We start from the raw sequence: 25,749 nt of genomic DNA on the forward strand, positions 1-25,749 counted from the left end.
GTCCCTGAGTATAGGGTTCATATGCCTCTAGGCTCAAACCATATAGTGAACAAACCATATACAGTCAATAAATATATATGTACACAAAATAATGTCTAATTTTTATGGAGCTAAGTTTACCTAATATATATTCTTCTATTTCAGAGTACAATTTTCAACAATCTCTAAGAGCCATGAATAATGTCATACCTGAAGAAGTGGTTGTTTCCCCATAATATCCTGTCCCCATGGTGTAGCTGTATAGGACTAGATACAGAAGAGCCATTTACAAATGTTCTGTGGGGAGAAGAGGTCAAACATGCAAACAATGATTATCAACGTTTTCTCCTTTACTATACCATAGAGATGTAGTTACCAGGAAAAATAAAATAATCAATTCCCCAAATTGATTCCCAGTAAATTTCATTATTTGTATTTACTTCTTTGCTGATTTACCTAAAAAGCTTATGGTACTAAGTATATTATTATCCTCTACTTTTCAAAGTTTCAAATTTGTTATATAGTATATTAGGGAGTATAGAACTATTATAGCCAATAATAAAAAGCTGGTAGCATATACATTACAACTCAAATTGAATATGTCCAATCTACATGGATAAGAGCCAATCAACCAACTAGAATCTAGAAATATCTACAGATATCAGTAATAATAAATGAGACCTATGCTAAAATCTTCTGTAACTTCCTAGAGCACAGAAAAAACATTCATATCCTACCAATATATAAAAGACTTGTCAGGTCCACTTGACTGCTTATCTTGACAATGGAGTTCAACAGATGGATGAACAGAAGGATATGAAGGGAAGAATTTGCAGAGGCAGGAAATAAACAGAAAAATTATGCATACCACTATAAGACTGATATTCCTGGAATACCAGTTTCATCAAGCCTCCTTCCTGCTGAAGGACTCATTTGCTTAGATACAGGATAAAGGTCAAGTTCTTTAACTTGATACTCAAGGCCCCATAAAAGGAAGCCTTCTTTATCTCCTTTCCCCTTTCCAGTGAATTCTCAACTCCAGCCAAAAAAACAAAAGGTTTATGTTCTGTCCACTGAATATGGCTGACTTACTCTTCTTTCAAAGCCAGGCTTATACCAGCCAGTCCTGCAAACTAGAACAGAGTTCCTGTCCCTCTCCATTCCCCCCAAGTCCTCAGCTCTCACAGCCCAGCTGGTTTCGGCTTCCTCTATAAAGTCTGCTCATCACCCCAGCCTATAGTATCTTAGTTTCTTTGCCATCCTAAGCACTACCTGGCTTTATATTGCTAATTACTTTTTATGTATATGCATACACACAAAATCTTACTCTCTGTATCTAGATTTCACTTGCCATGTGGGTTTTTAAACACTAGAAGTAATTGGTCCTCCTATAGTCTGATTATGTAAATCTCGAGGCTCAAAACATATAACAAGAGGGAACCTACTAAAATTAGCAGATTTTAGCTTTTATGACACAAATTCCTTAAATACAATGAGGAGTTTAATTAAAGGCAAACTTATATAGAGGTTTATTTTTAAAGGCAACAGCAGTTAAGCTATAATTAGTAAATAAAAGCATGAACACAATAACAGTTTCCAAAGTGTGGTCTCTGGGGGGTCCCCAAGATCAAAGCTATTTTTATAATAATGCTAACCTGCCCTTTTTCACTGTGTCATTTATACCAGCAAATGAGTAAAACTGCTGGTGTTTTAGCACAAACCAAGGCAGTGGCACCAAACATTTCTAGTAGTCACTGGACTACTCACTGCCATGCACTCACAATTTTTAAAAAATGTTTCCTTTGAGAATGTCTTTGATGATGCAGTAAAAATTACTATGTTTTTTTTTTTTTTTACTCTTGACTCTGGGTACCCAACTTTTTAAACATTTCAGGTGACAAAATGGGAAGTACATAAAAAGCACTGTGTCCATTCATACCAAAGAATGAAGGGTGTCATGAGCAAAAGATATACACACAAAGTGTTATTTTGGGCATTTTCTTGCAAATAAACAAAGCGAGGAAACAAATGGCAGTATTTGTTGCCAACTGTAAACTTCAAGTGAGAACTGGAGTTTGGAAGACTTGTGTCTGTGTCCTCCACCCAAAGACCATGAGGAGCACTCCTGTGGTGAACATGCACAGGGAGAAGACACAGCCCCAGGAAGCACAGGGTATCTCAGTGAGACTGTGCTGGGAAGGACTGTGGCAGGATCTGGGCTTTAGCTGGATGACTTGGGAAGGGCTCTGACAGCATGGGGTGCTGTATGTGCTGGATGCTGTATGATCAGGCATTTCAAAAAATCTTATCTATGGAGGGGAGACTCCGATGAAGATGTGACAAGTGAAGAAATAATCGCTCACCTCAACCAAGAGAAGGTGTTTGGTATTTGGTGTGTGGCAGAGTGACCTTGATTTTTGTCTGTGCTGAAACAAAATGATGATGTGGCCTGCTTTGTCTTATTTATCACAGCCTCAGAGTAACATTGCCTGAGGTTGATTTTTTAATAGGAGAATGGCATGCCCTAACTGGGAGTGCCAGGCCCAGTGTCTTCTCTTTTTTTTCCCCTTTCTTATTTGCATCCTTCACCATGAGCTTGATTGCTTACCAATATTTAAAGACTTTGTGGATAAAATCAGTAATGATATTAATGATTATTCAGTATCACAGGATGAAATGGTCCAACATTTGGAAATTCAATATAAATCAGTTAACAGTTATGGATCATTATATAACACACAGCCCAAGGAAACAAACTGACAAACATTTAATTTATATAATGGTACACCTCTTCATTCATCCATTACTTACTGAGCACTTACATACTAGTCTTCTATTAAATACTAAGGACAGAGAACCAAAAATAGAAGGGTCCTTGTCCTCAATGAGTTCATAGTCCACTGGGGTTAAAGGCTAAGAGACCACAAAAATACAAATACAAAGTGTTGACAGGAAGCATAAGGTGTATGGGAATATGTACTAGGGGCCCTTCACTTAGACCAAACAGGAAATTCCCCCAAAGTAGATAATGACAGAGCTTAACCTTGAATGTCAAACAGGAATTAGCTGCCCAAAGGAATGGCAGACATAGAGGAATAGGAGACAGACAGGAGGGATGTAAGGGATTTTGTATCAAAAATAGTAGAAAGCCATTCGGCTATCTGGTGAGTGACCCAGGAGAAAAGGTTCCAATCAAGATAGAATAAGGGCCTTATTTTTTTATTTTTATTTTTTTTTGATGAGGGCCTTATTTAAATAAGGCCACGAGGGTGAGTATAGAGAGGGAACATGGCTTAAGAACTACTAAAAAGTTAAATGTAAAGGCCTTGGTAACGAAGTGAATATCTTCATTAAGTGAACTTAAAAAGCAAAGGCCAAGCATCCACAAGTAGTGTCCTTTCTTCCTCTTAAAGATTATGACATTAACACTAATTAAAGTACATTACCTGGTGTTCTTCTGAGGAGTCAGCATAACCTGGCCTTCTGATGTGATGTCTATAATACAATGTTCAGGAAGAATTCCCATTCCACATAGCTGGATATCTTGGGAATTTGCTGACCCTATCAATGTATGTTCCTACAAAAGAATCAAATTCACTGATTAACATTGTATTCTTACATGTATAGAAACTGAAATCATCTCCCCTGAGCCCTCTTATATTGATCCATTACCTTAGCTAAAAGATTTTCTTAAGCAAATGGAATGGGGTAGGGGGAATTTCTGGCTTTCTCTGAAATACATTCTATAAATTGTATTTCCTAATAAGGAATAATGCAGAGTTGAGTTATACCTTTTAAACCTAAAGCTATAGTTTTATATTAATGTCTATACTATATTCATTATTTTCCATCGCAATCTTGATTCCAAATACTTTATACTACTCTCAGAGCATGAGCCATATGTCAATGATATACCAAAAATATTGGTCTGAAGACCACAGTTACTTAAGCTGCACATCATTTATCTGGTCTCAATCAAGATGAGTCAACCACAAAGATAAAAAGCTATTCAAATCTAAGCATTTTGAAAAGATTACAATTATTTTATGAATCCCATGGTCTCTCTAATCCTCACAGAAGATATGATGGATGTGTTCTTCTTACTATAGAGTCGCAATTATGCAATTCTTGAAGCCCCAATCACCAGCCTTGCTTTCTGGCTGGCAACTGAGAAAGTGGATGTAAAAGTTAAGTTCCCTGTTCTGCACTTCAACATCGGACTGCCCATACATAATTAAATGCTGATAAGACCTGGATGTGTCCCTAGGCCACCTCCTCCTTGCATACACCTGGATCAGGGGTCAGATACAAAATATGTAAGGCTTTGCAAGTTTTATAAAACCATTCTGCCTCATAGTGTGAAACCAGTCAGATAACACACATATGAACAAGTGTGGCTACTTTCCAACAAAACTTTATTTATGAACACTGAAATTTGGACTTCATATAATTTTCACATGTCTGAAATATTATAGCTTTTCTATTTTTTTTTTCCAACTATTTAAACAATGTAAAAACCATTCTTAGCTCCCAGGCCGTATAGAAGCAGGCAGGGAGCTAGATTTGGCCAGTGGAAACAGTTGCTGACCCTTGATCACAATGACTTCATCCAGCCCCATGGGTTTTAAATGCTGTTGAGACAGGAAAACTAAAGGGACCCTATGAAAAACTGCTTGTTTTGCTCCTTTTCCTGCTTCTGTTCTTGCTAGGACCCACATCCCCCTACACATACACATCTTATAGAACAGATAATGTGTCCTCCCGGTAAAGGCCAAGGAGTTAATGATTTCTTTGGAGTCTTCCAGCACAATAGACACCATCTAAGGAGTGACCAAGACCACTGATCCACCAAGAACTGTGGCCCTAGGGCACAAGTGGCTTATGGAGGACACCTAAACACTTGTCTATGTTCCTGGATGCCTGAGAAGACACAACCCTCAATAAAAACCCCAGGCTTCAAACAAAGATGAGACTTACTTTCCTTTCAGAGTCTCCCAGTTGCTCTCTCTGTATCTGCTTTCTCTACATATCTTCAATAAACTGCTCTCATTTCCTCTTGGCTTACATTTGGTTTCCATCCTGAATGAAGTCAAGGACCTTCTTGGCTGGTTCTGGAGAACCCCACCTGGGTCCTCAGACCTCGCCTGCCTGTGACACTGTTTCTATATAAATTAAATCACTAACCAGGAACCATAAGCTTTAGTTCATTATTTTCCTGCCTCCACTACCACTATTCTAGTCTCAATAACCATTATTTATTGCCTACTTGGATGTCTAAAGACATTTCAAGGTGTCTAAATGTCTTTAATGTTCATTTATTTATGAGAGAAAAAGACAGAATGCAAGCAGGGGAGGGGCAGAGATAGAGGGAGACACAGAATCCCAAGCAGGCTCCAGGCTCTGAGCTTTCAGCACAGAGCCCGACACAGGGCTCAAACCCACAAACCACAAGATCATGACTTGAGCCCAAGTCGGAGGCTTAACCAACTGACCCACCCTCTAAATGTCGTTCTTAATGACATTTGAGTATCTAAAGACATTTCAAAGTGAAAGGGCCAAAGCAGAACTTTTGCTCCCCCAACCTCCACCCAATGAGTCTATTCTCTTCTCCATTAATAGTGGTACTGCCACCACCCAGGTAGTCAACTAAAAAGGTTAGGTGCTACTGAGCCCTATCTTCCCCTTACCAGCCTACTCCTGGATCCATGTTGATCAGAACATCCCTACAGACTGTCCCTCCAAAACATATCAAGAATTGGCTCATTTTCCCTCCACCTCTACTATCACGCTTTACACTCTATTGCTCGGGTGAATACAGGTGCCTCCTACTATCTCTCCACTCCTAATCCCTCACCCCCCATCCACTCCCAGCACAACTGATCATGCAGCCCCCCCTATTTAAAACCCTCAAGTGGCTTCCCTTTGAACTTCTAATGAAGTCCAAATTCTTACTCAGGCTTACAAAAAACGCTCAGTGATGTGGCCCTGCCTGCCTCTCCTATCCTAGCTCCTACTACTCCCCCTTCTCCTGGAACACGATAAGGCCATACTGGCCTTTTATCTGTTCTTTGAGCACACTGGCTGGTTCCTCCTCTAACCTTGATATTGGTAGTTTCTTATCATTTCTATCTCACCTTTTAAGGGAACATTCTCAGGGAGGTGTACTCGGAACTGACAATCAGATATAACCACCCCACCACTCTCCTATTTCAATTCCTTACCTAGCACTGACTATGGGTTGGTTTACTATATGTCTCCACAGCTAACATGGAAACACCACAAGAGCAGAGAACAGCCTGACCTGCTCCCCACTGTAAACCAAGCACTTAACACATGCCTGGCACAATTAGTCATTAAAAAAATATAAAGGAAAAATAAATGATCATTTGTCTTCAGACTCAAAGGAAGATGATTCTCTCCTCCTCTTTGCTGGTAACCCTTCTAATTATGTTGTGGGTCCCAGTGATTCCCATCTCTTCTGGGACCTCAATCTCATAAAAAGGGCCCTTCCCCACTAGTATATTCATTTCACCTTTCCTGGGGGTTTCTTCTCTCAGCTGTACTGCAGTGGTGATTCTAAGGAAACAAAGAGCTGGGATCCAGAGCTGCCCCATGGTATCCTATTCGGTCCCCAAGGAGTATATAAAATACAGAGGACATTCCACATAAAGCTTTACTCTTCACTATTAGCTGAGGCTTCCTGGCCAATCCTATACTTTCCTAATCTGGAGAACAGGGTTTGACTCCATGAAACTACAAGTAATGCTTTGTGATGTTCAGTAGCAGGCCTAAAGAATCTATTCCATGCCTATCTGCATTCCCCACTTTGGCTCCCCCCGCCTCCCCCCCCCCCCCCACCGTACAACACCAACCCCACAGTGAAGTGAAGTTCCAAAAGGGGGGAGAAAAGAGTCTAAAGAGAAAAAGGGCCAAGACTACCTAAAAAAGAAGGAAAAATTGTCAAAGCACTTGCCTTGAACTATATAACCCAGGTTGGGGTTTGAGTCTAGAACCAACTCCCACTACCATAGTCTGACTGCACACAGATTCAGGTCCACGTCTGTGCCTTTGCTCTTGTTCTCTTTGCTTGAAAGGCTCCCTCTTCCCTTCATCTAAATACAGGGGTCTTCTAATTGAGGGTCATCTTCTACTTGAGAAAGTTTCACCGGTAGGCAACACTGACTTCTTCCTCCTCTGAATCCCCTTAGAGGGGATACCATATTTCACTATCAATTGCACAAATGTTGCTTTTTTCCTTTATTTAGACAGCAGTCTTCACAGAACTCCTGCATCTTCTACAACAATGAGCACAGTACATGACACATGGTGTATGCTAAGTATCTGTTGATAGACTGAATTATTGGAGATAAGATATTAACACAAACATGCAAAGGTCTAATCCAAATTCTGGAAGGAAAACTTCATTTTTTTCACAAATGTATACTAAGTACCTATTATGAGTTGGGCACTGAGTCACAAGAGACAAAGTCCCAATTATGGTGCTTACAATGTCAGTGGCAACTTAAATCTCTCAGTTGAGGTTATAATCTATTCTGATTTGGATGATGATTCATTGTAATCTCAAACACTGCACTCTAACAGCTCAATCTGCCAAAGCCTTACTGTTTGATGTTTAGGCAACTTAAACAATAAGCTTTTTGATAAGTTCTTCCTATTGTGCTCTAAGCACTGCAATAAAAACACTGACAAGGAAAAAAAATAAACTTATCATAGGTTGGCACAGTTTATCTAATGAGTATCTAAGTGCTATGAAAGTACAAGGTAATCAAAACAAGATAAATTAATCAGGGGTGGCTTTTCATCTCTTTGTGATATGTGGATACAATGATTCTTAAACCAGACTACTTTTGGGGCACCTGGGTGGTTCAGTTGGTTAAGCGCCCAACTTCAGCTCAGGTCATGATCTCGCAGTTCGTAAGTTCGAGCCCCACATCAGGCTCTGTGCTGACAGCTCAGAGCCTGGAACCTGCCTGGATTCTGTGTCTCCCTCTCTGTCTGCCCTTCCCTTGCTTGTGCTCTGTGTGTCTCTCTCTCTCTTTCAAAAATAAATAAACATTAAAAACAAATGAAAAAAAATAAAGTAGACTGGTTTTAGGGAAAACTTTAGCAAATATAAAATACCATATGTAAAAATCTCAGAAATAGGGGCGCCTGGGTGGCGCAGTCGGTTAAGCGTCCGACTTCAGCCAGGTCACGATCTCGCGGTCCGTGAGTTCCAGCCCCGCGTCAGGCTCTGGGCTGATGGCTCAGAGCCTGGAGCCAGTTTCCGATTCTGTGTCTCCCTCTCTCTCTGCCCCTCCCCCGTTCATGCTCTGTCTCTCTCTGTCCCAAAAATAAATAAACGTTGAAAAAAAAAAATTAAAAAAAAAAAAATCTCAGAAATAATCAGAGGCTAGAAATGGTTTTTAACCTTTTTTCATCCGTTTAAGTTTAATTTCACTGGAGAAGATTAGTTAACTATTCTATGAATTTACTGTACCTTGCTTCCTTTATAAATCAACTATTTATGTGGCTCTTTTGAGAATCTCCCTTCGACCAGCTAAGTCCTAAAAGAAAGAGCAAGATAGAGACAGAGGGGAAAAGAGGGAGGGGAAAAAGGAAGATGAAGAGAGACAGGACTTGTCCACTAGTGACATATTTCACAGGGTAGCTTTTCCCAGCCTGCAAGAATAAAAAGTAGCATATGGATAAAGCCCATGAGGTCCCTCAGTCTTACCAGCATTCCCAGATAATTTCTGAAGGAAAAGGTAAATAAGTACCAAGAGCACTAAGCAGAAAAGTACCTGTTACTCTTCACATATCTAAGTAATCAAAATTCTTTAATAAAGAAGTCATGCTAGCCTAACAGAACCTAGACTCTGAAGACAGCTTTTCTGGAATGGAGGTGAAAAGGGCAGGAATGCTATCTTCCCATCTTTTACAAATTCAAACACTACACCACACAGACCAAACCGCTGCCAACCCAAGAACTCCTACTGTGCCATGACTGTGTCTTCTTCATCTTGGGGTCCTTGGGGCCCAACCCACAGCTCCACAAACACTGAATGGCTGATGCCTCTGCCATTCTCATCACTTCAGTCGGTGACTGTGAATACTGGCAAAGAGGACAACAGGCAGTTTACTTTCAATGGGAGCTATACTGTAAAAGACATGTGTTTTAAAATTGCTGCCGAGGGGTGCCTGGATTGCTCAGTCAGTTGAGTGTCATGATCTCACAGACCGTGTCGGGCTCTGTGCTGACACCTCAGAGCCTGGAGCCTGCTTAGGATTCTGTGTCTCCCTCTCTCTCTGCCGCAACCCACTCACATTCTGTCTCTGTCTCTCTCAAAAATAAACAAACATTAAAAAAAAGTTTTAAAGGGGCACCTGGGTGGCTCAGTCGGTTAAGCATCCGACTTCGGCTCAGGTCATGATCTCGCAGTTTATGAGTTCAAGCCCCACATCAGGCTCTGTGCTGGAAGCTCAGGGCCTGGAGCCTGCTTCAGATTCTGTGTCTCCCTCTCTCTCTGCCCCTCCCCCGCTCACACTCTGTCTCTCTCTCTCAAAAAAAAAAAAAAAAAATTAAAAAAGTTGTTTTTAATAAATAAATTAAAACTGCTGCCTGGGGTACCTGGGTGACTCAGTTGGTTAAGCAACCGGCTTCAGCTCAGTCATGATTTCACGGTTCATGAGTTTAAGCCCCACGTCCCACTCTCTGCTGTCAGCACAGAGCCCACTTTATTATTTTTTTAATTTTATTTTTTTAATTTACATACAAATTAGTTAGCATATAGTGCAACAACGATTTCAGGAGTAGATTCCCTAATGCCCCCTACCCATTTAGCCCATCCCCCCCCACAACCCCTCCAGTAACCCTCTGTTTGTTCTCCATATTTAAGAGTCTCTTATGTTTTGTCTCCCTCCCTGTTTTTATATCATTTTTGCTTCCCTTACATTCATCTGTTCTGTCTCTTAAAGTCTTCATATGAGTGAAGTCATATGATTTTTGTCTTTCTCTGACTAATTTTACTTAGCATAATACCCTCTAATTCCATCCACATAGTTGCAAATGGCAAGATTTCATTCTTTCCGATTGCCGAGTAATACTCCGTTGTATATATGTACCACATCTTCTTTATCCATTCATCCATCGATGGACACTTGGGCCACAAAGCCCACTTTAGATCCTCCGTCTCCCCTTCTCTTGGCCCCTACTCCCTACCCTGCTAGTGTGTGCTCTCTCCCTGTCTCAAAAATAAATAAAAACATTTAAAGTTGTTGCTGAATCGCTGGTATGAATCCTTATCAAGTGTGTACATGTATAATTTGCTCCAAATCCTTCAGAATCAGCCTTGTTTCCAGGGCCATTAATAGCTGACTTGTGCAAAGAGCAGATCCAGAACCGCATAAGCAAAATAGCCCTCCTGAGAGATCTGGAGGATAATTGAAAGGCATGATGAGAATCAATTATACTGTAATCCCATTTCTGTAATTTAAAAATATGTATCAGTATAAGCCTATAGACATACATATAGGAATAGACCCAGCAGATACAGATAAAACTATTAAATGTTAACTGTGGTCATCTCTGCATGTTGGAATTTGGGCACAAATCCCCCCTCTTTTTCTAGTATGTGTTTATAAAACTCTTCAGAAAACAAGGTGTATTACTAGCATAATGTTTTTAAGGTGGGGGAAGCAGCTCTTCCCTCTAGAAGCTTGGCTGGCACTGGTATAAATGTCCAAGACTGTCTTAGAATCACAGGCAGTCCTTGATTTGCATGAGAGCAAAGGATTGTAAAAATAACATTGCAAGGAGATCTTAATAATCAATGGGGAAACTGCAATTATTCTGTGACTTTTTAAAATGTCTGTAAAACCATTAAGATTTTTCTTACTATTACAACATATAGGATAATGAAAAAATGGTAAAACCGATATTTATTTAGTATACTGTAATTTAGACTATTAGAAACACTGAGGGGCGCCTGGGTGGCTCAGTCGGTTAAGTGGCCGACTTCGGCTCAGGTCATGATCTTGCCGTCCATGAGTTCGAGCCCCGCATCGGACTGGGTGCTGACAGCTCAGAGTCTGGAGCCTGTTTCAGATTCTGTGTCTCCCTCTCTCTGACTCTCCCCCGTTCATGCTTTGTCTCTCTCTGTCTCAAAAATAAATAAACGTTAAAAAAAATTTTTTTTTTTTAAAAAGAAACACTGAAATTTAAAGCATTTTATTTCTGGGGTGCCCGGGTAGCTCAGTTAGCTAAGCTATTGGACTCTTGATCGCAGCTCAGGTCTTTTTTTTTTTTTTTTTTTTTTTTTAAGATTATTTATTTTGAGAGAGAGAGAAAGGGAGCATGAGCAGGGGAGAGGTAGAGAGAGAGAGGTAAAGAGACAGTGAATCCCAGGCAGACTCTGTGTTGTCATCGCAAAGTCCGACGCAGGGCTCCAATCTTACAACCGTGAGATCATGACCCAAGCCAAAATCAAGGGTCAGATGCTTAAACGACTGAGTCATCCAAGTGCCCCATCTCAGCTCAGGTCTTGATCTCAGGGTCGTGAGTTCAAGCCCCACTTTGGGCTCCATGCTGGGCATGCAGCCTATTTAAAAACAAAAAGTATCTTATTTTTGTTAAAAGCTTATCAGGAGTAGTATAAACAGTACCTGCCTTCTTCTCAATACGTAACTTACAATATGGAGGGAGCATATTTCCTGTGCCTTGGCAAACTGTGATACTCCTTTCTAAGCTTCTACCGTTTTAACCTCTGTGCTCTAGATGCTGTGAAATATCTCCAAGAGCTCCTTTAGTGTGAAGTGTTCTCCAGTGTCCCTTTGAGCCATCTTCATCCTTCTCATCACACTTTCATTATTTACATTGGTAAGTTCATCTTCACAACATCTCCCTGGCTGCATGTGTAGAATCTCACAAACGGCAGTGGCGTCAGCATCATCTACTAGATTGTGGTAACTGGAATTTGTGTATGTTGGAACCATGACATGTAAGGACTACCCACACATGCAAATTAGATGCAAAATTATTTTGTGAGTTATGTTCCACCTATGGTTTGGCCACCATACCTTGCCTCTACCAGTTCCAGACAAAACAAGTATATGGAGGATTCTGTTCTGGAAGAGAATCATACCACTTGGAACTAAAAAGAACGTTAGAGATAATTTAATCCAGGGTCCTCTTTTATAGATGGGGTGCTGAAAATCACCCAGAGATATGAAGTCATCTGTCCAGCATCTAAATTGATTTCAGAATTTGAAGGCAAGAAATAAAAAATGCTCAGCCTCCAGATTCTTCCAACCCACATCATGGTATCACTTTACTGAAGCAAAAACTGTTCTTGGATTGAGATCATCCTTTTGAATGTGCTTGGTCATGAATATACTTTTGTCACGAGGTTAGCCTGGGCAGTGAAGAAATCAACACTGCCTTAGACTCTGCCAAAACAGGCTTGACCACACAGTCTGAAACAGAATCCCAACACCTCCACACAAGATGACCAGAAATATTTTGACTACTCTCCAAAAGTCTTTAAATAGTTTCTTTGTTTAATTTTTTAGTTAAGGAACAGATAGAATCAGGTTTTTTTTCTTGTTGGCGTATGTGTGTGTTCCAATTTGAACTTCATCACATCAGAAAGAAAAAGAATTCATAGTTCTGAGAAATAAAAAGGGCAGAATATTTGTGTCTTATTCTGTCTTGTACCTCTCCTAAAGCATATGAATACCTATAGCTGAAACCCTAACAGAAAATGCTGCCCACATCATTAAGAAACATAGTAAGTGATACGATCACTTATCATTTTTTTGCAATAGACAAGGGTAATATACATAAGGTACCACGCTGAGTATCAAGTAAGAAGATGGTATGTGGAATATTTTATATTTTACAGTGCTTCTGTTTACAAAGTACTTTGTAAATATCAAGTCTTATTTAATCCTCATAGGGCTCCTGTGAGGGAGTCAGACAGGGAAAGCACCCTTCTATAGAGGATGGATCTGTAGACTGGAGGGGGCAAAGGACTTGAGATCACACATCCGTTCAGCAGCATACCAAACTAAAAACGTGGGTCATCTCCCTGCCACTCCCATGTTGCTCCCACTTGAACACAACAGCTGAGAGTGCACATATACTATATGTATCAAAAACACAATTTAATTCACAGCATAATACAACATGGTATCAGATACTCATTAATAAAGGGGCTTTATTTATCAAAATAACACAAACCAATTACCCCAGGATATCTTTAATAAAACCTGGGAAACTAGCCAATGCATCGTGAATTCTTTAGTCTCTTTAGAAATGAAACCACACAATTTTCTAATTTTAAAGCAGTTTCCAACTTTACCAGCTCATTATCTTTAATTTCTTAGTCACTTCAGTTAAACCTACATATATAGTAACCATATTGTAAGGGTGGAAAAGATTTCCTCCCAGTATATATTAACCACAAGTCAAAATCATATAGCCCATTACCTAATTCATTTACGCCCTGGGACAAGGGGATTTTGGTGAGCTCCTCCTCGTAATTTATGTAGTGTCTCAGGATTCCTGCTTATTCTAAAGTTGTCTCTTGTCTTCCTGACAAGTGCCACAATTTACAGATTTCAACATACATCGCTATTTGGGTTTCTGACCCTCTCACTCTCTAAGTCATCTATTCTTTTTTTATAAGTCAATAATCCAAATTTTTGAATTTTCCTAAATTACTGGAAACAAATTTCATAGTAAGTGGTCCTACACCATAACTTTCTTTAAACATTTCCTCTTGTAATCTGATAACCACTCAGAAAAGGGTGTGCTTCATATAAATGACAAAAACTTTAGTCTACTAATAAATTGTTTAGTTCGAAAAGTCATTCTTTAAGCTTTAAAGTTATCTACTTAGCTCCCTGGCATAAATCACAGTCAATCATAATAGCTAAGATACTTAATGTCTTGAAAATAACATCAGAATATTAGTTTTTATATTACTAGGTTGAATTACATCACTTGAAGACTAAAAAGGGTAACTAATCTCAGAAACTCAATATTTTTCTACCTTCTAGTTTATTCGAATAGAAACAATTGTGTTAATTCATTATTTTTGAATAAGCATGTTTCTTCAAGTTAAAAAAAATACTATGAAATATTGTTCTATATCATGGCAGGAAATAGCAGCAAAGCCTGTTACTTCACCTTTAAATAGTAAACCAGAAGTTCATTCAGAGCAGGATCAGCATTCAGATTAACAAGGAAGCATTTATCATCCCCAACTTTAATCCCAGAAGATTGAAGAGATATTCCAAGACTCTCAAGTTGCTTCTGTCGCTCCTATAAATGTATTAGAGAAGGATTAATTCCATAGCTATTGACACAGCAAGATATAAAAGGTCTCACGTTGTAATAATCATTAAATAATTTTATAATTTAAGTATGTTATCTTAGGACATGGTATTATAGATTATTGCATTTTTTCTTTCCAAACTATATAATGTTTTTCATTTTGTTAATTAAAACTTTGTTTTGAAAAATAAGCCATTACCAATATCAACCAAGTATACTACTGAATTCTCAATGTTCCTTCTTAAAAATATCTAACATCTTGAATTTGTGTTTCTCACTTAGTTCTATACATATGAGCAAAGGTGTTTTACCAACTGTGATCTTTCTAAAAGGCCAAATTTTCAATACACTCCCTTGCTTGATACCCTCAGTGATTCCCCAGCAAGATAAGGGCCAAACTCGCTCAACAAAGTCCACAAGGCCCTTCAATCTGGCCCGTTTCCTCTCCACCTTCATGTCTTATCATTCCTACTCTCAAAGCCTGTGCTATAGTTAAATGGAACTCTTTCAGGTCCCTCAAAGTGTCAAGAATGCTCTCTTAAGAGATTTTACACCTGTTTCTTCTTTCTGAAGTATACTTGTTCTCATACTTGGTAACTCAGACTTGTTTACTTGACCATTTCTCTATGAGGGCATGGATCGTATCTATCCACTGTGAATTCCTGGCACCTAGCAAGAACAGTGCATAACCAGTGAGCACTCAAAACATCAGGTTTGTAAATTTACCAAAATAAAACTTGTAGGGGCACCTGGGTGGCTCAGTCAGTTAAGCATTTGACTTGTGATTTTGGCTCGGGTCATGATCTCACAATGGTAAGATCGACCCTGCTGCATGTTGGGCTCTGCACTGGGCGTGGAGCCTGTTTGCAATTCATATTCATTCTTATTCTCATTCTCTCTCTCTCTCTCTTTCTCTCTACCTCCCTGCAGCCCCTCCTCTGCTTGAGCATGTGCTAAATAAATAAATGAATAAAACTTGCATATGCATCAAGTACTACTTTCATAATAAGAGTATGAACCTTTCTTTTTTATGACTGTCTCTGAGACCACACAATATATGAATGTCTGCATATAGGGGGATACGCATGACTCCTGCAACCAATGCTCTACGATTAAAGTATATGAATTGGGGCAAAGTAGGGTGTCTTTGACTATATATAAATAACAAATAGTAATGAGTCACAGCCACCAAAAGCCTTTGATTCTGAGGAAAGACAAGACAGGCTAAGTCATTTAATTAGGGCCACACAGTAAGTTGCAGCACAATTAAATTACAGCCTGAAGAATTTGCTATTTTTAGGGATACCATCCCAAAGTTATTTGACCATGGACCATTTTTCTTCCCAGAAGACTTATTAACAATTTGTGGCTATACTGCCAGAAATACAATTTGGGATATGCTCGTCTCTTTTGGAAAAAGGTCAATGACTAACAGACCAGGTCTTTTCCCATGAAAGAGGAGTTAGCAAGCTCAGCAGCACTGAAGCCTGGGGGCTTGCAAAGATAAGGTGCTAAATGAGGTGTGAGATAAAATCAGGCAGGGTTCTCAAAAGGGACGTGTGAAAGAGGCAGAGAACAGTTAGGTAAGGAAAAGATGCTAACGGTAAGATTCACCAGTATTCACCAGTATTCACACTGCAATTTTACTTAAGACCGACCGACCGTGTCTTGTAGCAGCAAAGCAACTCAAATACAGCAGCACTTCAGGGTCAATGTTTACTTTTGGAGTAGCTCAAAAAGGCTCACACAAATTAGTTCTAAACTGGATAATTATTAGAATGACGTATAATTTATGAAAAACAAGTGAAATATGTAACGAGAAATGGAGTTCATACACTGGAATATTCTCTTCTCTGTAATTTGAAGGATATGTATTAAAATAACCCAGGATAGGGATACAGTTAAAACAAGATGGATTACATGGTGATCTTTAATGAAACTGGGTGATGGTACATGTAGATTCATCATAACTCTTCTCTTGTTTTCATCTATTTTGAAAATGACTATAATAAAAAATATTTAAAGTCTGTCTGCACTAATATAAATATAACATCCACTTTATGCTACATAACAGTAGTACCATCCTACAACATCTGATGTATAGATTGATTCTGGGCAGCACATTTAAAGATGGAACCTGCTGGGTGACAAAAGAAATACCAAGTTATATATATTTACTAAACAAGAAATCGTTGAAAACACTAGAGATTTTTAACTTTAGAAAAGGAGGGGAACAGGCAGAGGTTACCTTACCATGAAAAGACTGCTCAATGGGGTACTGAACTCCACATTCTATTTTTAAGAGCAGAGGCTGAACATCCATCTAACAGGAAAGCCATGGAGCAAGTCTTTTACTAAGTAAACAACTAGACATTTAAGATTCTTTCCAAATGCTAATGTTCCTACCTTAAAATTTCACAACTCTACCTGTATTAAGTGTGAGAGACAGTCACCTCAGATTTAGGTATTTCATATTACTTTTACTGAGTTGTCATAATGAAGCCAGAGGCTTATAGCCTAATATATCTACCACTAAGCATTTTATAGTTTGGGTAAGTTCCTTAGGTCTTACTTAACTAGGTATTCAGAGTCAGAGGCTACAAAGTAGTTATTTCATTTAAAAAACTTCTACGACCCTAAACAAATATTTCTTACACAATGAACAATTAGTTGTAATTTGTCTTCTTTATCTTTGTAAGGCACAGACTCTTGAATCTAGGTTCTTATTAGTGGTGCTAGATTTGCCATCTTCAAAGCTAAAAAATCAAAATAGGAACCCAAAATGACATCTGAGTTGCACTGCACAAACTGCCAAGAGGTTTCTGTGTCTTTAATCAGAAAGCACAAACCTGTGCAATCTCCTCGGTTTTCCTTAATTTCTCCTCCCAGGTCACAGTCATTTCCTGGATTAGCTTCTCCGATTCTTCTAGCCGGTCTTTTAGCTCTGGAGATTTCATTGCCTATAAGCAAAATGTTTATTTCATGAAATGTCTGTACCATGCTCTGAAGAAAGCATTAACTAAATCCAGAAGGATAAAAATAACAGTCTGCCTCCTCTCAGCTCTACAAGTCACCAAGGTCTCTGATCTACTTAAGACATAACAATGAATGCCACTGACACACAGCATCCAGACTGTATGCACCCCACAAGCTCATTCAGTCATCCAAGGTGGGCTTGAAAGGAAGACCTAACTGCTTCCTTTTCCTCCAACCAATTGTCACTGTGAAGATGTAGCTTCGCAGAAAGTTCAAGTTCTCAAGGGCTTATTTTTAAACCCCAATAGGTCATATATCTAGATTTATACACAGGATTCATTCTAGTCTCTACTAATGACTTCAGGTATTGATTCAAGTATATACAGACGTACATGTTACAAACTGAATGGTGTTATTAATACCAGGAAGACAGAAACAAAATTTCAAAGAATCTTAATAAACCATAAAATTATTCCTATAAAAACAGGATAAGTTTCAACAGGCAAAAATATAACTAAAATGATGTTTTGACCATGTATTTTACCAATCTACTACCAGAAAACAGGTTATAAGAAAAGAAAGGGCTAATGTCCCAACACCAGGAAAGAGTCCCATAGTCCTGGGAAATTGTGGGAACAGAAATGCTAATAAAGTAGAGATCCTGAATCTGGTATTTTATTTCACTTTTCAAAAGAAAAACATTTGGTTGCAGGTTAGAATTGTGTAGGTTTCAAATTCAGTAATGGAACATAAATACCATACGTTATAGAATGTACATAGGGTAGTAGAAATAGAGTACCTCTAAATAGGTGGGTATTTCTGCTATAAAATACTTTTTCTATAAACATAATTAAGCCACATGAAAAAACTAGGTTATCAAGAAGTGGAAGATGTCCTTAAGATTTTCATTCTGACTTCAGCCAGTGAACAAATGATACAGCAAATATCTGCTTGAGTTCTCTTCCAGTTAGTTAGTCTATGCCCACTCTTCACCATTTTCTGCGCTAAAATTATATACATTTTGTTTCAAGCGTCTCTCTCCCTCTCTCCCTTATTCAATTATACCTCTTCTTTCTTGTCTGCTGCCTATACTGTGGAAAGGAACATTTTCTCAATTCCCTATATTCTCTCTTTCTGTTCAATCCTTTCACACCTGTAAAAAAAAACTCTCTAAATTTCAACTATGAAAATCTATCTGCCTTTATTCATCTCAAATTTCTCTTACTATAGGAAACTCAAAAATTTTAAGTGGACTACTTAGCACTTACAGCTAAGGGGAAGAAAATTCAAGTTCTAGCTTTTCCTAGACCCATAAAGTGTGGCTTGGCTGTGCCTTATACCTCTGCTTTAGTTAGCTGTTCTCGGAGCTTTTCTACTTCTTCCCGGAGATCCCGGATAATTCGTGCATTAGGATCCTCATTCACCACAGCATGGTTCACGATGTGCTTGGCGCGGTCTGCATACCGCAGAGTTGAAAGGGTTTCATCATAGTTATCGGCGGCTGGACTAACAGTGGCCACCATGGCTGTCTTGCTGTTACCCCCAAGACTGTCCTAGATGAAGAATGAAATTGAGTAGGATTTTTAAGTTGGAAGAAAACATCATATGAGAAAGATGAAGTCAGAAAGGGTGAGAGAACACATATTTAAGGACAAAACTAGAACTGAAATACCGATATGCTGAACCCCAGTCCCATGCTCTTTCTTCTCTGCCAAGCTACGTTTCTGCAGAAGGGAGATCTGGTTATTAAGAAAGGACGGGGAAATACAAAAAAGGCTCTATTTATTTCAGTTTAATAACAATTGGTTCTAAGTTAATTTGTCCTCTTCTAACAGGCAATATGATGTCGTAAGTCAGCACACTACTCAAAACAAAAAACAATGATTTCTTAAATGACTAAAAATCTTCCTTAGAGAAACTGAACAATCAAAATGTTATTTGTTATCTGATCAAAGAGTGATTACCTACAATCTAGCGCATGATGCCATGTACTTGGAATCTATGTGAAGCCTAAATAATGGCTCAGAAAGTGTTGCTGTTACAGACTATCAGTCATCTTGTAATTTTTTTCAAGAATTTTTCAAGAATTCTAGGCAGAATTATAGTCTTTAAAACAAAAGATATGTTGGAGGCACCTGATTTTATTCCCTCTGACAGCACTTCAAAAACTACTCAAACAGGCTTTACTTTCTACACGACCACTTCTACAGTTCAGACAAGGGTGCTGAAGAAAAGATACTCTCTTCATTATACTAAAACTGATCAGTATGGTGAAATGGGCTTTAGAACAGGCTCCAACAAATTCAAAAAACTTTCACTAGACAACACTAAAAAAACAACTACATATAACTCAGAATTACAAAACTAGAAATCAAGTCCACCCGGACTCCGCTTCACCATCCAAAGGCTGTATGTCACCCTCCTGTGGCAGGCGGCCTCTAAGACAGCCCCCCAGGATTCTCATCTCCAGGTATTCATACCTCAGTACCATCCCCCTCTCTTGAGTGTGGGCAGGACTTCTGATTTACTTCTAAGGAACAGAATACAGCAGAAGTGATGGCATGCCACTTTTGAGGTTAGATTATAAAAAGACTATGGCTTCTGTTGTGGGTATTTTCTCTCACTCTTGGGAAACCACTGTCATGAAGTGAGGTGGCCCTATGAAGAGACCTCAAAAGTCAATATGGAAAGAGATCTTCTGGAGCCTGCCAACAACCACTGAGGTGAGCAGATCCAACCCCAGGTCAAACCTTGCAATGACGGCACCAGATGACACTTTGATTGCAGCTACATGGGAGACCCCAGCCAGAACCACTTGGTTAGGCCACACCCAGAATCCGGACCCACAGAAACTATGAGATAATAAATGGTTGCTGTTTTTAGCTATTAAGTTTTAGGGGTAATCTGTTACATAGCAATAGACATCTAATAATACACTAATATACTATCCCAAGATGAAAAGAACAACCCAAAAAAAGAGATCTGATACCCTCTTTCAGCAATAGGATATCACTGAATTATGGATTCTCAAGCAGGCCAATATGGGGAATCAAAGGTCATAAAAAAGTCAACTTTTTATCTTTGAAGATAAAAGGTTTTTCCAATATCAATATATCTAAAATTTGTTTGTGCAATCTGTGATTTATACCATCCTTGTACAAATTTTACTTAGTCCTCAGCCTTTTGTGAATTATTTTACAGATAAAAAACAAAAGAAAAACCAGAGGTTTGTTCTGACAAAGCAGGTCAAATACTCTGCCTAAAGATCCAGAACTAGTAAACTGAACAATATTCTAATCCAGTTGTATTCTGCCTTCAAGTCCAATATGATTTCACTCCCCCACAGTCACCCACAATAATATAGCAACAAAGTGCCACTTGGCAACAGAGCGAGAGCTCAGATCTGAGGAGCAAGTAAGGTGACTGGATAGCTTTCCAAGTTATTTTGTCTTAGTGCCAGAGTCAAAATAATTCCCTAGGTACTGCTAACAGTTCAATACAATCACAGACTACGTATCTGTTTATTCATCCACTACTGAAAACTAGGTTTTCCACAGAAAACAAAGCTTAATGAGGTCTTTGAAGGAAATACACTCCAGCACATGAAAAGGAAGGAAACATAAGTAATCTGGACTCTAGAAAGCAGAAGCAACTTCCGCCAAGTCTGTGTGATCACTTGCTTTCCTCTTCGCTTCTAGACACTGATATCACACTGTTGGTGCCCAGCTTTGGCAACGTCCAGAAGAATACCAAGATGCACATTAATGCAATTCCAATGTTATATATAAAGATCACATGAATTACATGTCAGATTATAATTCAGTTCACCAACAGCACCATGGTGGAGTGTTGCCCTTCAAGAACTACGGCATTCTGTTAGCCCACATGAACAGCAAATGCTATTGGGTAAAAGGGGATTTGTAACAATAACTACCAAAGGGAAAAAGCATGCATATTGTGCTTTAATTTGTGCTGAGAAAAGGAAACCTGGCAAATGACAAATACTTGATATTTTAAAAGCCTTTGTGCATGAGTAACAATATGCTTATATTCAAAAATGGCCTCATGCCATTAGCAACAAGGAAACAGCAACAAAAGAACTGGCACTCATTCAAGGAGAAAGTATAAAGCTTCTTGTTACTCTTTAATTGTTTAATTAGGCAAATCAGGCAAGCTTTGTTTCAAATGTGGCAATTGCAAATTAAATGGACATAGGAAAGAAATTGAATTTTGGAAGGCAGGATTTTTTGAAGCTGAAATAACTCTTTGAAGTTATCTAATGAAATTACTTCATTTTACAGATGAGAAATTGAGACCCAGGAAGATTGACAGACTTACCAAAGGTCATAATGCTGGTTCAGAGCAGAGCTGAAGGTACTCATTCACTCAGCTCTTTACAGCGTTTACATCTAGAGGGTGGTGCTCTACATACAACAGAGTAAGAACTAGAGTAGGGATAAACACAACATGGTCACAGAAAACAGAGAATGAGCAGAAAGCCCAGTCTTGAAACGGTAGGGAAGACTTTCAGAGAAAGTGACATTTGAGACCTAAGATGAATAAGCATTGTCCAGATAAAGATTTATGGGGAGGGCAGTGGGAGGGGAGATTGTAGAGAGGAGGAAGAATGTTCCAAACACAGTAAGAATAATGTCCTAGAAGTAAGAGGACTCAACACTTAGCTAGGACTGATCATATTAAGAGCAAGAAGAACAATAAGAGGTAGTGAGGGGTCAGATTACTGAAGGCCTAGAAAGTCACAAGTCATTAAAGAATTTGGACTTTATCATAAGGGCCTCTAACAGAATTATTGAAGAGACTGAAGTTTAAGAAGAGTATTAATTTTAAGACAGTACAACCTTACTATAAAGAAGGAATGGATTAATAAAAAAACTCAAGGGAGATGTTTCAATCATCTAGGCAAGGGATGAAAGTTGCCTTCATTAGGTAAGAACGAAGAAGGTGGATGAAGTCAAAAGATATGTATTATTTGAGTGTTTATTACCAGAAATTATTTGACGTTAAGAGGCTCACATTTAGAAGGTTACACAGAGAAGCAAAAAAATCTCTTGATAAGAAATGGTTCTCCACTGACCACTTACCAAATGAGTAACCACTCAACCCACCCGGAGAGAAGAGTGACAGAAGAGCGCTCATATGTATGCCCCACCAAATCACCTAGGGTACTCATTTTCTCTGACTCTCAGATGTGGTAAATATCAAGAGCATAACACAATTATAATGCAAATACAATGCAAAAACACTTTTAAAAGAAACTGCAAATCTGATAAAGGCTGAGCAATCTTATGAGTTCAATGATAGCTATGCTGGAGAATACTAGAATCATACGAAGTCGAACAAGGATCAGGGAGAGTTAGACTAATTTAGAATTAAAGAAGGACAGAGCAAAAAGGACATAATAGCTACTTCAAAGGAGACTGATTTATGTATCAATGGATTCTGAGAGGCCTTTGGGAAAACTGTTTAAACATCGGAATAAGTTTTGCAAAAATGCCCCACTTGTGATCTTGCTGCAAAAGTTACACATGACAAAGAAGGTCACATAGTTTTCAAGTAAAAAACATGACAAGAAAACTTCATTTTTTTAGCCTAAGAACTGACACACGGATGTTATAATTACAACCTAATTTTATTGAACAGAAGATAAAGTGAGTTTTCGAAAATATTTAGTTTTGTTCTTCAAGTATTTTCATGAGTTTCTATCAACATGTGGTAAAAGTAAAGTGTTTCTCCTTCTAACGAAAAGTAACCTTTGACAGGATGTACACTACATAGCCTAGGCAAGAGAAGATGGGCAGCGAAGTCAGCCCTAATCTTATTTCTGCGACCACTGTCCCACTGTAACATGGGAACATTACCATTTGCTTTCAGAGAAGTAAATGAGATCATGTGTATGAAGCACTTTGCAAAGTAATTGATTCTTCTGGCCTCCAACCTATGGAATGGACACTCAATAATTACACTGGCTATTTTAATTCTGTGAATTAATTTAATAAAAGATTATTTCCTAGTGTTTGTTTAAATGGACTGAGGTAGTAACACTGAAACAGGACAATGAATATTACGTCTTTTAAATCAGGCACATCCAGGGAATAATCATGAATGATCAGGAAACGTTTCTGTGGGAAAGTCTGAGGAATAAATGAGTATCTTATCAAAATGTCTCCTGGAAATTAAACACATGAGATTTCAAGGTTAATTACTGATGACCAGCATGATTAATGTTTTGTAATACCCCTTAAATTCAAGACCTATCTACAAGTGTTTTTTAATTATCAAATTTTGTTTGTTTATTCTTTTGTTTTAAATTTCTATTTTTTTTTTTTTTTTTTTGCATTTTGGCCAATGGAAGTAATCTACCTGATTTTTTACACTGTGGCCAGTTTCACTTAATGAAGCATGCTCAAATGGTGTGCAGAGTTCTAGAAAGTAAAGATGAATACCACTAACCTTTTGAGAGAGTAGAAAATAGAAGAAAACCCAGCTTCCTTTATAAACATGTTATAGACTAAGTCAAAAGTTGTGTCACCTTGGAATAACAAATATTGTTAAAATGTCCATACTACCCAAAGCAGTCTACACATTTAATGCAGTCCCTATCAAAATACTAATAGCGTTTTTCACAGAACTATAACAAAAAATCCTGAAATTTGTATGGAACCACAAAAGACCCTGAATAGTCACAGCAATTTTGGAAAACAATTCCAAATTTCAAGTTATATTACAAGGCTGGAGAAATCAAAATGTAATGGTACTGGCACAAAAACAGACATATAGATCAATGAGGCGGAACAGAAAACCCAAAAATAAACCCACAATTACATGGTCAATTTATCTTCGACAAAGCAGGAAAGAATATCCAATGGGAAAAAGAAAGTCTCTTCAACAAATGGTGTCAGCTACATTTGAATGAATGTAACTGAGTGGTCCAGAATGAAACTGGACCACTTATCTTACACCACCCACAAAAATAAATTCAAAATGGATTAAAAACACCTTTAATTGAGGTGAAACCATAAAAAATCCTAGAAGAGGGGCACCTGGGTGGCTCAGTCGGTTAAGCGTCTGACTTCAGCTCAGGTCATGATATCATGGTTTGTGGGTTTGAGCCCCAAATTGGGCTCTGTGCTGACAGCTTGGAGCCTGGAGCCTGCTTCAGATTCTATGTATCCCTCTGTCTCTCTGCCCCTCCCCCGCTCTCTCTCTCTCAAAAATAAACGTTAAAAAAATTTAAAACAAAATCCTAGAAGAGAGCACAGAAATGTCTGTGACATTGGCTATAGCAACATCTGTCTAGATATATCTCCGGAGGCAAGGGAAATAAAAGCAAAAATAAACTATTAGGACTACTTCAAAATAAAAAGCTTCTGCACAGTGAAGGAAACAGTGAATGAAACTGAAAGGCAACCTACTGAATGAAAGAAGATTATTTGCAAATGACTTATGTGATAAAGAGTTAGTATCCAAAATATACAAAGAATTTACGCAAATCAACACCAAAAAAATAAATAATGAACAATCCAATTAGAAAATAGGCAGAAGACATGAACAGACTCCAAAGAAGACATCCAGATGGCCAACAGACACATGAAAAGTGCTCAACATCACTCATCATCAGGGAAATGCAAATTAAAATTACTTCATACCTCTCAGAATGACTAAAAAACACAAAAAAATAATAAGTGCTGGAGAGGATGTGGAAAAAAAGGAACCCTCTTGCACTGTTCATGGAATGTAAAATGGTGCAGAAACTCTGGAAAAAGTATGGAGGTTCCTCAAAAAGTTAAAAATAGAAGTACCCTAAAATCTAGTAATCCCACTGTTGGGTATGTACCCAAACAATACAAAAACACTAATGTAAAAGGATACATGCACCCCAGTGTTTATAGCAGTACTTTTTACAATAGCCAAATTACAAAAGCAGCCCAAGTGTCCATCAACCGATGAATCGATAAAGAAGTGGTATATATACACAATGGAATATTATTCAGCCATGAAAAGGAATGAAATCTTGCCATTTGCAATGACATGGATAGAGCTACAGAGAATAATACTAAGCAAAAATAAGTCAGTCAGGGAAAGACAAATACTGCATGATATCACTCATATGTGGAATTTAAGAAACAAAACAAACAAGCAAAGGGAACAACAAAAGAGAGAGAGGGAGACAAACCAAGAAGCTGACTCATAACTATAAAGAACAAACTGATGGCTACAGGGGTGGGGAGGTGAATTATGGTATGGGGATTAGGAGGTGCACTTGTCGTGAAGAGCACTGGGTGATGTATGGAATTGTTGAATCATTATATTGTACACCTGAAACTAATGTAACATTGTATGTTAACTACACTGGAATTAAAATAAAAAATAAAATAAAATTTTAAAACAGCCAAAAAAAGGAGTTGTGTCCTATACTAAGTGTTATATTCTCAACC

The 25,749-nt window shown here is 38.4% G+C and overlaps 1 protein-coding gene across 2 annotated transcripts in view; it reads right to left on the minus strand.

Annotated features, from left to right (window-relative positions):
* KIF13B (kinesin family member 13B) overlaps nucleotides 1–25,749 on the minus strand; it is a 204,667-nt gene that overhangs the window by 89,103 nt on the left and 89,815 nt on the right. For both annotated transcript variants that reach the window (XM_045461673.1, XM_045461664.1), the window contains exons 11-15: nucleotides 18,634–18,846; nucleotides 17,167–17,277; nucleotides 14,171–14,305; nucleotides 3,426–3,556; nucleotides 190–276 (exon numbers count right to left, since the gene is read on the minus strand). In XM_045461673.1, the coding sequence (XP_045317629.1) occupies nucleotides 190–276; nucleotides 3,426–3,556; nucleotides 14,171–14,305; nucleotides 17,167–17,277; nucleotides 18,634–18,846 (677 nt within the window). The remainder of the gene's footprint in view (nucleotides 1–189; nucleotides 277–3,425; nucleotides 3,557–14,170; nucleotides 14,306–17,166; nucleotides 17,278–18,633; nucleotides 18,847–25,749) is intronic.

The sequence above is a fragment of the Leopardus geoffroyi genome, chromosome B1, assembly GCF_018350155.1.
Source record: "Leopardus geoffroyi isolate Oge1 chromosome B1, O.geoffroyi_Oge1_pat1.0, whole genome shotgun sequence".
Taxonomy (NCBI): Eukaryota; Metazoa; Chordata; class Mammalia; order Carnivora; family Felidae; genus Leopardus; species Leopardus geoffroyi.